Source organism: Prionailurus viverrinus, chromosome F1, assembly GCF_022837055.1.
Source record: "Prionailurus viverrinus isolate Anna chromosome F1, UM_Priviv_1.0, whole genome shotgun sequence".
NCBI lineage: Eukaryota > Metazoa > Chordata > Mammalia > Carnivora > Felidae > Prionailurus > Prionailurus viverrinus.
In genome coordinates this window covers 29,082,466-29,095,492 of record NC_062577.1, presented here as the reverse complement: position 1 = coordinate 29,095,492, position 13,027 = coordinate 29,082,466, and the positions used below count along the sequence as shown (strand labels likewise).

Here is a 13,027-nt window from a genome sequence, read left to right as displayed (position 1 = left end):
ATCAACCCTCTGTGTGACAGGCATTTTCTAAGGAAGAGAAATTGGGGAAATGATAATTCCAGATTAGCAGCCCTGGCTGCCCCCATTCGGCCTCCCCCCTTCCTTCTATCAGTGATTGAAATCTCACTTCATCTAGGAAGTCTTTCAGCCTATCGAAAGAGAAAGAAGGACACCTTAATTATTTTTGTACTAAAATTATTTTTCACCTGAGCCATAGGTAATATATTGTAATATCTTTTTTTCACATGTGCTGTGCTTTGAATAACAGTCATGAGAATGGCATGAGTTAAGCAGCCTTTTGAGGAACTGAATCTTGTTTTAAATGTATTCGACTTTTGTTTAAAGATGGATAAAACAGGATCACAGAATCTCCTTCCCTTATTCCCCAAAAAAATAACGCAGAAATTTAAACACAAAACAAAAACACAAGGACCTCAAACAGCCAAAGAGTCAATCACACAAGGTAGAACACACACTTTAAAAAGTGCCAGGCAAGGAATGAGATGGAAGCTTCTAGACCCATGTGGTTTTGTCCCACCGCTGATTGTGGAAATATATTGAATGAAAAGATCCAGAGCACTTCACCAGTGCCTTCCCATTTGGAGGGCAGCTTCTTTGTGAAGGTTTGCCCTTTGGGTAGGGCAAGGAATTGTCTAAGAGTGGAGGTCCAAGTGTACAAGTGTACAAGGTACAAGTGTTGACCAGACCCCACAGGAGGAGCAGCTCAGGTAGAGAAAGCCTCACCATGAGGACCTGGCAGTTAGCACACACCTGTCCTACCAGATGTCGGTGACAGGGTGTTACAGGGGCTCCTGGAAGGATACACTTGTTGCTTCTCACTTGCTCAGTAGATTTACTACTTTCCTATTTCCCAAGCTTCTGGAAAAAAAAAAAAGAAGAAAGTCTTGTCTGTTCATTTCCTTCTTGTCTGTAGTTTTCAGACTCTTTGTACCTATGTTCTACACCCAACACTCCCACTCCTCACCACCCCAACCCAACCATGAATGCCTTCCAAATGGGAAACCCATAGGGCATTCTGCCTGGACTGGTTTCTCTGTGTTAGAATCTACTCCCATGGTTAGGTCACTACCAGTGGGGCTGGTAAGGTAGTCCTCTTGTCATTCCTTTCATTCCTCTTTCAATAACGAGTAAGTCAGTCTGAGTCAGTGCTCATCCTGACACACCAGGTTTTCCCATCATTCAGACATAACTCCAGTTTATTCCAATTACTATGCCTGATCTTACATGGAACAGTGTCTGAAGGCTGAGCAATCAACTCTTCCATTTCTCTGCCCTCAAGGAGAAACTGATTCATAAATTCCACATTTGTTAACTCATTCAATCCGTTGCCTTTTTAAGTAACCCTTTAGGAAACCAAAGCCAGCTTACCTTCAGTATAGGTCAGCCTAGGACTGCTCTGAGCCCTGTCATGCCTGGGCGGGCACAGGTGCATCTCTATGAGTCATTGTTCATGCCAAGCTTCTCACCGGACAATGGCTTCTAAGTATTTCCAAATCTCCTCCAGGAGATCTGTTCTGTAATCGCACCTTTGCCCATCATCCTCTCTCTCTCTCATGGAATTACTGCTTCCTGGGGTTGATACCCTGAAGAAGTTCTTGGATGGTGGGCTGGACAGCCTGATGGGCATCAGGCTGGGGCTCTTAGAGAAAGATCAGGCTTTGAAACATCACCTTCTTATCACCTCCCACTCCCACCCCCAGCGGAGCTAGCCCTCAGACCCATGCCTGCCATCCCAGTTCCACATAGAGGATCCTCTGTTGTGTACCTGTCCCAGTTCCACGTAGAGGAACCTCTGTCGTCTACCATAATACCTCAATAACCAAAAACAGCACTGATTCTAATCTGCCTACTGTCTGCTGGCACCCAAATCCCTAAGGATTGAGTACATGGCACTTAGGACTGGAGGATAAAATGTCAATTATCAAGATATAAACTTCAGAGTCTTCTGCAACTAGAAAGGAAAACATTTTCAAAATTACTGTGGTTTCCTGAATCGTCAGAATGCCTTCAGCACAGGCCTTTCTATTTTAGGATCATATGAAATATACATAGACAACTATGGGCTGGTGGATAGCTTCCAACTACTAGAAATTATATTTTCTTCCCTTTTGAAAATTAGTTCAAGGTCTTCACCACAAGTGACATCATGTCTCAGAAGCAAAAAATAGGTCTCTACGAAGACTATGTAATGTCTTCTGTCGAGCAGATCATATTTCCTCTTTATGCCCTACTCTCCTTACCTTCCTAATTTGCTCTCCGACCTCAAAGCTCTTTGTTGCTGTCGGGAGCCTTAAATAATGAGGTATATAGTCTGACTAGGTGAGGTTAGGAGCTTGGCCATGTTGACTGCGTTTCAGTTTATCGTGGAAACCCAAATGACCTAGGGCTCAGAAAACGGGATGGTGGGCATTACAGCCTATGTGATAGTGATAAAATTCTTAGGAGCCAAAACAGGTCATGTGGCCCACAGGCATAATTTCCATACTCTGTTAAACCCAACTGGGGTGAGATAAAACAGCTTCCATTACTGAGCATTTGATACAATGTGCTTCACGGAAAAGATCTCATGTAATACTGAAAAGAACTCTTTGAAAGTTTCCCATTTAACACGCGAGGAGAGTGAGGTTTAGAGGATAAGAAACATATCAAAGGGGTTACGATTTAAGCTCATGGGCTGAGTCCTGGGTGTTGCTGCCCTTCTGTGGGTTCTTCTTGGACAGGACCTGGAACCCAGCAGCTGCCATGATGGAGGGACATTTGGGCACTAGAGGCAGTGGTGGCCCTGAGTGTATTACCTGCTGCCGGTGTCATACCCAGATTTCAGAAATGAAAGAAACTGTTATGAGATTGAAATCTGTCCCTACTTCAGTCTAAAGTCAGCCATTCTCTTTATCTTCTACTGTACAGGGCAGAGATAAAAACAAAATACATTTCATTTCCACCTCCAAAAAGATAAGAAGCATGGATTTCAGACTTTTTTAGTGGCTAATTGTAGCTCTGCAACTGCTGAGGGAGCAGTTATAAAAAATAATCTAGCTCTTGGGAACTATTATGTTTAAAATCGAGGAAAAGGAAATTACAGAAGCTTTTGAATCTATTACCCCTTTAAGAAGTGTACTTAATCCTTTAGATTTAACTCTTATTTACTCAAAACAAAAACCCAAACAGAGGCAATCTGCTGTTTGGGGGAAATATTTGAATGGAAACCTGGTTTTAGTCCCCGTGATTCTGTTAAGTAGCCATTTGATGCAAGGGGCCCAATTGCACCAGAATGAAATCCACTGGCTCAAAAAAACAAGGTGATGTCTAAAGTTCCTGCTAGCTCTGAAATGCTAAGGGCCAATGAGTTATGCATCAATCAACGCTGAAAATAATATAAAGGTTACTCCCCAACAAAACCTCCATTCTTTGGATATGTGTCCTTTTGATTAATGTGATCTACATGAATGAGTGATGGACCAACGTATCTAATCCTCTTAAAGTACTCAGAAATTCAAAAAACTTCCAACTATTGAAATTATGGGCAAACTGGTTAAAGTGTGAGAATTCTAGACCCAGCTAGTGGTCTTTAATTCCAATAGCTGAGGAACTGTTTACTGTGATAGCTGGACTTCAAAGATGGCTCCCAATGAACCATGACTCCTGGTATTTAGACCCTTTTGTACACTCTCCCACATTGAATCTGGGTTGGCCCTGCGACTCACTTTGGGGTGCCTGGGTGGCTCAGTTGGTTAGGCACCCGACTTCGGCTCAGGTCATGATCTCGCAATCTGTGGGTTTGAGCCCCGCGTCGGGCTCTGTGCTGACAGCTCAGAGCCTGGAGCCTGCTTCAGATTCTGTATCTCCCTCTCTCTCTGCCCCTCCCCCACTTGCACTTTGTCTCTCTCTCTCTTTCAAATATAAATAAACATTAAAAAAATAATTAATGTTTATTAACATTGGCCCTGTGACTCACTTTAACCAAAGTGACATTTTGCCAGTACTGGATCTAAGCCAAAGGAAGTCTTGGTTGGCTTCTACTTTTTGTGCTTTTTGGAGCCCCAAGGTACCATTGCTCCCACTGTCCCACACTAAACATGTCAGAGTTCAATACATCCAACACAGACAGGCCCAGATGCCTCATTTCCAATGCCATCCTTTGTCCTAACTGAAATGTGTACATTCGAAGGAAAGATAAAAGCCCTATTGTGGGCTCTAGATGCCTTGATTAAAAGAGGCTCCTTGTCACCAATATTTTGAATTGTCTCTTTGTTTAGCATCCTGGAGATGCCTAATGGCTCAGAGGCAGGCTTTTCTTCTGCCAACAGGACAGAGTGTCTGAAATGGCAAGTGGGACCCTTCACGGGTGAACCCTGAGGACGCAGTCTTAGGACAGAGATCTTACAGGAGTGGATTTCCCGAACACTGCCGTGTTGGAGTACCCCCTGGGGTCCTCATGGGTCAGTGGTGTGTGTACCTTGTTTAGAGAGCAGCCTTTGCACTCCCTGTCTTCTATCACTCCTGAGTTCCTCTTCCTAGTACTCTAACTCTTCTGATTTCTCCACTTCTAGGTGCCCTGATCCGGATACAGTGTTAACTGGTAAAAAACGGAAGACAAGACCCTTGTCAGGCAGTTTTGCATGAAAAATGAAACACAGGCCTGAAGATGCCACAACTGATAATCTGGGGAGGCCTCTCAGCCCCATGATTTCTCAATGACACCACGAAGACAACAGCTATAATTGTGAGGACGGCCCAGGGTTCTCTCTTGGCCCCGGTAAATAAATGGTGAGAGCTTTACCACCATCTCTAGAGCGAATCTCACCCCTAAAAGTCAGAAAGTACTCCGAGGGGAGGCACCAGAAACCTTCCAGGGGAAAACTCAGAAATGAGCTTTGTGATACGCTCATGTTGCCTAGCAAAAAACATTGTTCCAATCTCTTCCTTTGCCAAATGGGTTTGATCATACCTAATTAAGAGTATTTTTCTGATTATTAAAAGAATCTGTCTCACTTCTAGTGGCTAGCCAACCCTCCTCCCTTCGTGTGTGTTGCTTACATGTGATCTAGATTATTGACACTTCATGTTTCTCATGCCTCTAGGAGTTAATAAGAAGGTTATACAAGTCCTGAGAGGTAAAAATTTATTGATTTATATATCAGCATGTTATGATACGGTCACACCTGCTCATACAGCTGACTTTTTCTTATAGCCAAAAGAGGATGTTTTTCCTTTTAAAAATACATTTTTTTTTCCAGCAGGAAGAAACATTTTAAAAACAAACATTTTCATATTAAGTGGAAACTTAAAACAATGGCTTCTTCCCCTCCGACCCCCCCCCCCCCCAACTCATGAGAAATAGGGCTGGTCAGCAATCTCTGAGTGCTTCAAATCTGCTTTCAGTCTTCTGCCCCCAATTTGTTCTTCGTCTTGGACAGAAGCAACTTCTAGGGGGAAAAAATGCAACCTCAACTCAAAACAGCAGCCTGAATCCAAACAGAAGAGGTAGACTGAACTGCAACGTTTTAACTTATTTGGTAGATTGTATATTTTTAATACATTTAAATTGTTTTCAGTGGGATCAAACATATTCTACAAACAAATACCTGAACAATAAAGGTTTTGAAGGCTCAAAACAAAATCTAAGAGAGACTTCTATCGGTCTACTTAGCTTTGAGACCGGAAAGCATAGAACCAGCTTTAGAAAAATGCAAGCTTCCCATGCACTTCAGGAAAAAGTTTGCATTTGTCAAATTCTTCCAATCAAAAGCATGCTCTGTAGGACTGATGTTAATGCTTCTCCACCTTTTAAAGCCCCTGCAAGGGTCAGTGATAGGAATTTCCTTAGAGCAGTGAGTAGCTTAACTGTGAGGAGTTTATTCAATACTAACAGTTAAACCGAAAGACAGGCCAGTGGTATGCTGGAGACAGCTCCTGCCAGCTCCTGACGCTACAGCCGATTGTTACATTTTAGTGTTTTGCCAGCAGTTGTTAAACAGCTGTTATTAAAATTATATAAGCCTATAATTGGTGCTGGAGCTCAAAGTGGTTCACCTAACAAGTGAAATTTGTACAAGGGTAAGAAATAGTTTCACAGATCACGTATCAGATTGAGTGACAATCAATTTGAGAAGTAGGTGAATTAAGATGTTATTCCATTTTTCAAATCATAGGTAGGCTACAAGAGTTCGGTAAAATCAGTTAAAGCATCCTGGGAGAATCACTTGGCCATATGGAGCTGACAATAAAGTATATTTTATTATTTTCTGTTAATTGTGTTATATGTCCTTGCTATCAGGAAAATTTATAGCAAATGTATGTACACTTTGCATGCATCATTTTTTTTTTTCCCAGGAGAGCAGACTGGTGAACAGTTACCAAGATACCAACAATATACCAGTATCTCCACCATACCATGGGGAAAAATGGGGAAGGAATGGAGGAAACAGGTTAAAACCAAGGAAGGAAGTACACCGTTTTTCATTTGGTTTTTCGGTTTGCCCTCAGCATCCAGCTGCCATGACGTGCTCTAAGTACATGTCCACAGATGTTAATGCCAAAGAATCTCCAGAAACACACAAACACCCCATCCCCACCACTAAGAAGTAAAAGCACTTTACTTGAAAAAAATCAACTTTATTTTTCTAGGTTAAAAAAAAATAGAACCAGCTATTCATTTTTGTTGTTGTTGTTGTCGAGAAAATGTTTCTTTTGGTGTTCACATCTAAATTTCTCAAAAGGTGATCTGGTTACTAAAATAATCCCGTATGCATTCATAACCCAGATCCACGTGTGACCAGCCCTTTACAAAAATTAATTACAGTTGCCACAGCCTTTACATTCATTCTTATAATACATTACAACATGCAGATACATGAAGAAAGAAAAACAGGTCAACAAGCAGAAGTAAACATATGGCATCAGGAAAACTAAAATCCACCTGTATAAAATAAATACGACTTTGCAATAACTGTGACGAAAATGAAAGCACTTAATGTAACAATGGCAGGTCAATGTACAACTGTGTCATTACCCAGTCACCACAGAAGTTACTGTAAAATGCAGACTCCTCCCGTGGAAAGAACTTGTGCCTCAGTCATGTGTTCAACAGTTCTACACAATAAAAATAAAGCCATTTGAAATATGTGTGCACACTTTGCAACCAGAATACACTTAAAAACTTTTCACTCTTTCAACTGTTCTAAAAAGTATTAAATGTAAAAATCCTCAAATGGAAATTCTGCAGAAAAACCAATATTTTTCTTCCATATGGCTACAGTCACCCTCCCCAACCATTCAGCACCCTCAGCTTATTCCCAGGGTCCGGTTCCTAATTGTTGAGGATCAATGCAAAATGATTGCAATAAAGCACCAACCAGTGACCGCTCCAGAGGACACCCGGCCCCTTTGTGATCTAGAAATGTCCAATTTAGGTGGTTTTGGTCCCAAACGTATTAGACTCCACCCCCTCATAAAATAAACCAGTACACCTGCTGCCCAGTGCCGCTTTTGACTTTGCCTTTCACATTAACAGACGTAAGGTTCACAGCAGTCCATGGCAAAAAATGAGACTAACCATTTTTATTCATTTTTATGGACCCAAGGGGACCCGCTCGTAATGGTAACTCTGGAGTGAAGTCCTGTGTAATGAAGAAAATGACGAACTCTTCCTATTCAGCAGCACAAATAAAATTTTCTTAAATATAAAAAGAATCCAATAAGACTGTCCATGATTAAAGACTACTTTCTATGATTATAACCAGGTCCTGCTAGTTCAGAAGAGTCTTTAGGGAAGTGATTGTCAAAAACATTACTAAAGACAAATCCACAAGAAGTGAATAACATGAGCAAAGAATAAAGAGGCATTCTTAACATCAATGTGAACGATATTAACACTAGGATGATGTGAGGTTTTACATTGGGTGATTTAGCATTTCATTTTCATAAAAGGCTTGAGTATAATCGCAATACTGCCAACTCCTGATTATTCAGGGATTCCTTTTCTAGCCCATGGATTACTTAGGCTTTTGTGTTCCCTCTTTTTGCAGCGGTCTTCCCAAATCTTTTCCCTACTCATTAACACAGTCAAAAATACTTAAATGAGAGAAACTAATAAACAACTGAAATCTTTTTTTTTTTTCATTAACAAGCATCCCCAGAAGAAAAAAAAAAAAGTTTGATGAGAAAAAAACTCAAACTCGTAAATACACACTAGATTTTTGGCTAACTATGACATATTATTGGATTAATTATCCAGTAACCCCTAGTTCCTTTATAGTGGGAAATTAACAATTGATTGTAATATTAAAAACTACTTAATATTATGACACATCTGAACTCAGAGCTATCTTTAAAAAATCTATTTAGATTCTCAACTTATTTGCCCACCCCAAAACATCATTTTCCATTCTATAGTTTTTCTTTACCTTCCACTGGTGCATAGCTTTCTCCATCGTATCTGTACATTTCAACACCAATAATGGTTTCTGAAGTTAAGAGTGAACTGCCAGTGTGGTCACTTCTGTATTCACTGCACCTGCTCTTGGCCCATGGCCAAGCAGGTGCTCCACTGCTGTGACTTGTTGAGACCAGGATCCAGTAGGGAGTTCTCAACCCTCTCTGCCATGGGAATCTAGGCAGATCAACTGAGATCAAGAAGTGCTGAGATTCTACAAGCTACTGGTATAAAACTGGCACAGTTTAATTTTTTCCCCCTTAACAAAACATATAGTCTCTAAACCTTTCACCTCACTTTGCGCAGAAAGTACAAACTGGGAATTTTTATTCAGTTCTGTACAGTGGCGTATTGCCGCTTCCCTGATTTGCCATATAAGAACACTGATTCTCTTTTCGCATTCCCTAGTGCGAGCAGGAGAACTCCAGTTACTGGTAAGGAGAGCACTATCGATGCTCTCAAATGAACGTATTTTGCAAACAGAAGAAAGAGAACACATTGATAAGCAATCAAAGAGGGATACACAGATCAACTACGGATCTATTTACAACCCACAGGTCTATTTTCAAAATGAACTCACGTATCTATTGGTATTTGTCACTCTAGACTCTGTTGAAATGACTCTGCGCTGGAAAAGTAAAGCATCTTATAGAATAGTTGGTTTAATGTGTACAGTATATTAACAGTATCACGTTCCTTTGGAGCACAGTGATGGCGATAGTGGCTCTAAATCGCATCTATGTATGCACGTATGCATTTCTCTCTCTCTCTCTCTCTCTCTTTTTTTTTTTTTTTTGGTAGGAGAACTGGCCACTCCTCCTTGTGGCTTGCTTTAGCAATGAGGAAAAGGTCTGTTTAGCTAGGACTGTGCATGCCATCCCTGACAGTGAGCAACTTATCCCCCAGATGGCTGACTAATCTCTCAAATGAACAATTTCAATTCATCCTGTAATCAGGGAGTGTTTGTTGGGCCTCAAACAGAAGCATCATTAAGCTTCTCTTTGGCTTCCTATTGTCATCCATGCCTCTTAATTGAGATTGATTTCACTTACTGTCACTGTAAAGCACACAATAAAATGCCTGGATTTCAAAAAAAAAAAAAAAAAAATCGCATCTGATCACAAGCACTACCAAAGCAAACACATTAACACCGTCTTCTGCATTTTACCAGTAGTGGCATAATATGCAACGAGGTATTTCATTAACACATTATTCTCTTTCATATATGCACGGAATTAACCTAAAGACGAAGCTGCTGTGGACTTTTATTTGGTGTTGCTTTACCTTCCCACATAACTGGGAGAAAATTCACATCTTTTCAGTGTCCTTTTTTGGTTTATTTAAAAATAGAAAACATTAGCCTTTATTTTTATTTTCTGGCCTACTTCTCAAAATTGCCATTTGAATGATTAGCGACAACACAGGAATCTACAATGCTTGTATCACAGAAAACTACCACTGACTTACTCAGATCTTAATAGTCCTACAGTCCCAAACTAAAACACACGCTCTGTCTCAACACTAAGAATGCACAGGAAGAGTCGATGCAGTCCCAGCACTTTGTGGGAAGAGTCTGGTTCTACTATGAGGTATAAATCACATGAACATAGTAGGAAAAAAATCTTCTCTAGAAATAGACACTTGACTTTATTCTCCTTAAAAGCAACTGGAAGAGACAGGGGAAGCCTTTTGTGCTGGTCTGAATCCTGGTCACACCACCCTGACACGGGCAGCAACGTGACGTGACAACGGAGTATAGGTTCAGGGGTGCCGTGTGACAGCTTGTCACCATTTTGAGCCCGTGTCTGGCTCTAGCTCCTATTTTTCTGATCGAACCCCTTTTTCACCTCAAACGGATCATTTAAATGCTTTACAACGTTGGTTTCAGCTGCCCCCGAGCAAACTTGGTGCTAATACCCCAAAACGGGAGACAAAAGCCTCGGAGCTGGACGGAAGCCTCTGCAGAGCGTCAGGGTCCAGGTACATGTGCAGAGACAACACAGCCTCTCGAGAATTCCACTCACGGATTAGGCTTACGTTTGTTTTCAGGCTATATTACTAATCCTCTGCTATATATGCATCTGATAAAAGTGCATTTTGTAAAAGACAATTATCAATCTATGATATGCCTTCTGTAGAAAAAGAGAAATCAAGTGACCCCCTCATACAAGGGAAAGCACTAGCGCCTGTAAACACGATATTGGACTGAGCTAGCCTTTTGTAGAAACACATTCTACAGTACCAGAATGTGTCCAGTGGACCCTGCTTTCCCCCCATGCGAATGCCTGACACTGGAGTGCCACTGCAAACCCCTGGGGAACAGCTCTTCAGAGGGTGCCAATGGCTCCCCTGCCTCGAGGCTCCTGGGGACACGGCTAGGGTCGGTGGAAATGACGGTGCTCTGCAGCACTGCCCTAACAGACACTACGAGCTAAGAGGAACGGACACAACTTTCTGAGCTTGAACTAGATTACCAAGTACATCTAGTGGCAACAGCATTTCTCTCAGATAGTCTTCTAGGATGGTTTTATGATTTCCTCTTCTCCGAATGGGATGTTCGCTTAAGTGTGTGGTAGAGTGTATCTTTTGAAAACATGAAAAGTCCTTAAAACATATTAGCAGGTCATTATATTACTGATCCTCATTTTAGTAGAGTTTTAAAATATCCCGAAGGGGGATAAATATTAATCCATCCATTGAATTTCCTTTGCTTTTTTTTTTTTTTAATATTCTGATTTGCACATGTAAAATAATGCACACTTATGAAAGTCTGAACTCCTCTGGTGACCTTGACAAGTCCCAGTCAATTCCTAAAACAGGCAATGGTAAAAATACTGAATGATCTTATACCACATATAGCCTGACAAAAATGCAAAGGACTGTATGAGAAATATCCACATATTGCTGAGGGTCATCTCCCTGGAAACAGCTTCCTTATGGCCCTTGGGAGGTGGAAAAGCCCCTGAAAGACAAGATAGAAATATTAATTTGTTTTACTGTGGTGGTAGGTCTCCCGAACAAAAGCTGAATATCAGTTTAACTAGAATTTCTGTTGTTGGTTTTTTAAAGCATTCTGCGACTTCCCTTTGTTCCTGAAGAGAGATCTCATTTGAAATAACAATTTTCAAACTGCTGACCCCTTTCCTGCCTCTGAACATTTGCATTTATTTTCCCCACCTGAGATGCTTCTCCTCATCTCAGTGAATAGCAGGTTTAACTGCATTCTTCCAATATCAGAAAAAACACCATCCATCTCCCTCCCCTGACCCAAGGACATCACGCTCATCACTATGTTTATTTCCTTCTCGGCACTCTCCATGATCTGTAATGATCCAGATCTATCTTTTCTTTTTGCTACAGACTTGTTTACTGTCTGTCTCCTTCTGGAATATAAACTGCATGAGAGGGGCTCCTAGGTGGCGCAGTCAGTTAAGCGTCCGACTTCAGCCAGGTCACGATCTCGCAGTCCGTGAGTTCGAGCCCCGCGTCGGGCTCCGGGCTGATGGCTCGGAGCCTGGAGCCTGTTTCCGATTCTGTGTCTCCCTCCCTCTCTGCCCCTCCCCCGTTCATGCTCTGTCTCTCTCTGTCCCAAAAATAAATAAATAAACATTGAAAAAAAAATAAAAAAATAAAATAAATAAACTGCATGAGAGCAGGCACTCTGGCCGCCTTGTTTCCACTGGAACCCTACAGATCTCCATGGCAGCCAGGACACAGGATGTATCAAGTTGATATTAAATATTTTCTGAAATAACATAACTTACACTAATTCCTCTATTTACAAGTTAAATGTTTTTGCAAAAAGCGGTGGTAAATCACATATTATTTTCAAAAGGCAATATTATTTATGAAATATATCTTAATAATATTAAAAGAAACACAAAGTAAACAGATGTCTTTAAATTCTTTTCTGGAAGGGAAGGCTAGACTACTTCGGAGCAATAGTACCTAAGGTCATCTTGATAACACTTCAGCATTTCAAATAGTCTTTGTCCTTGCTGATAATCCCTTTGGGTAAGCTGATTCATGTGGGGATTTGCTTCTCACAAGCAATTTACAGAGAACACTTCCAAGTTGCAAGGTCTATTATACAAATAGCTTTCTTAAAAAAAAGACTTCCATTATTGTTGCTGTAATTTTGCCTAAATATCATAAAGCAAGACATAAAGATTGAAAAAGAAGAGATACTGTCTTCTCTTAATCACCTTGTGCCTTCTTACACATCTATCCTGCTTTATCTTTAAAGAAATTTTGAGAGTAAGACCAAAGATTGTACGTGGTGCAGAAGGATGTCTTGTTCAATGGGTCTTACTAAGAATTCTAAAGACATGCACAGCGTCCAACCCCTGTCATAGAATATGTACTAGTCCACAGCCCCAGAGTCGGAATGTTAGGATCAGGAAGGAATCCTGTTGTGGGTAAAGTGAAAAAAAAAACCCTAAACACAAAAACAAAGGCATTAACGGTAATTAACAGTATCAGCTTTTGCCCACCATCAGGCCTTTGACAGTCTGATTTAAGAGGAACATTAATTCTGAACCAAAAAAATCTAAGTGGGAAGAATATAGCACT

At 40.9% G+C, this 13,027-nt stretch overlaps 1 protein-coding gene across 2 annotated transcripts in view; it reads right to left on the bottom strand.

Annotated features, from left to right (window-relative positions):
* Positions 1 to 6,615: 6,615 nt before the first annotated feature.
* Positions 6,616 to 13,027, bottom strand: part of LPGAT1 (lysophosphatidylglycerol acyltransferase 1) — a 76,127-nt gene continuing 69,715 nt past the window's right edge. For both annotated transcript variants that reach the window (XM_047839956.1, XM_047839957.1), the window contains one exon: positions 6,616 to 11,417. In XM_047839956.1, coding sequence (XP_047695912.1) covers positions 11,266 to 11,417 — 152 coding nt within the window. In that variant the 3' untranslated portion in view covers positions 6,616 to 11,265. The remainder of the gene's footprint in view (positions 11,418 to 13,027) is intronic.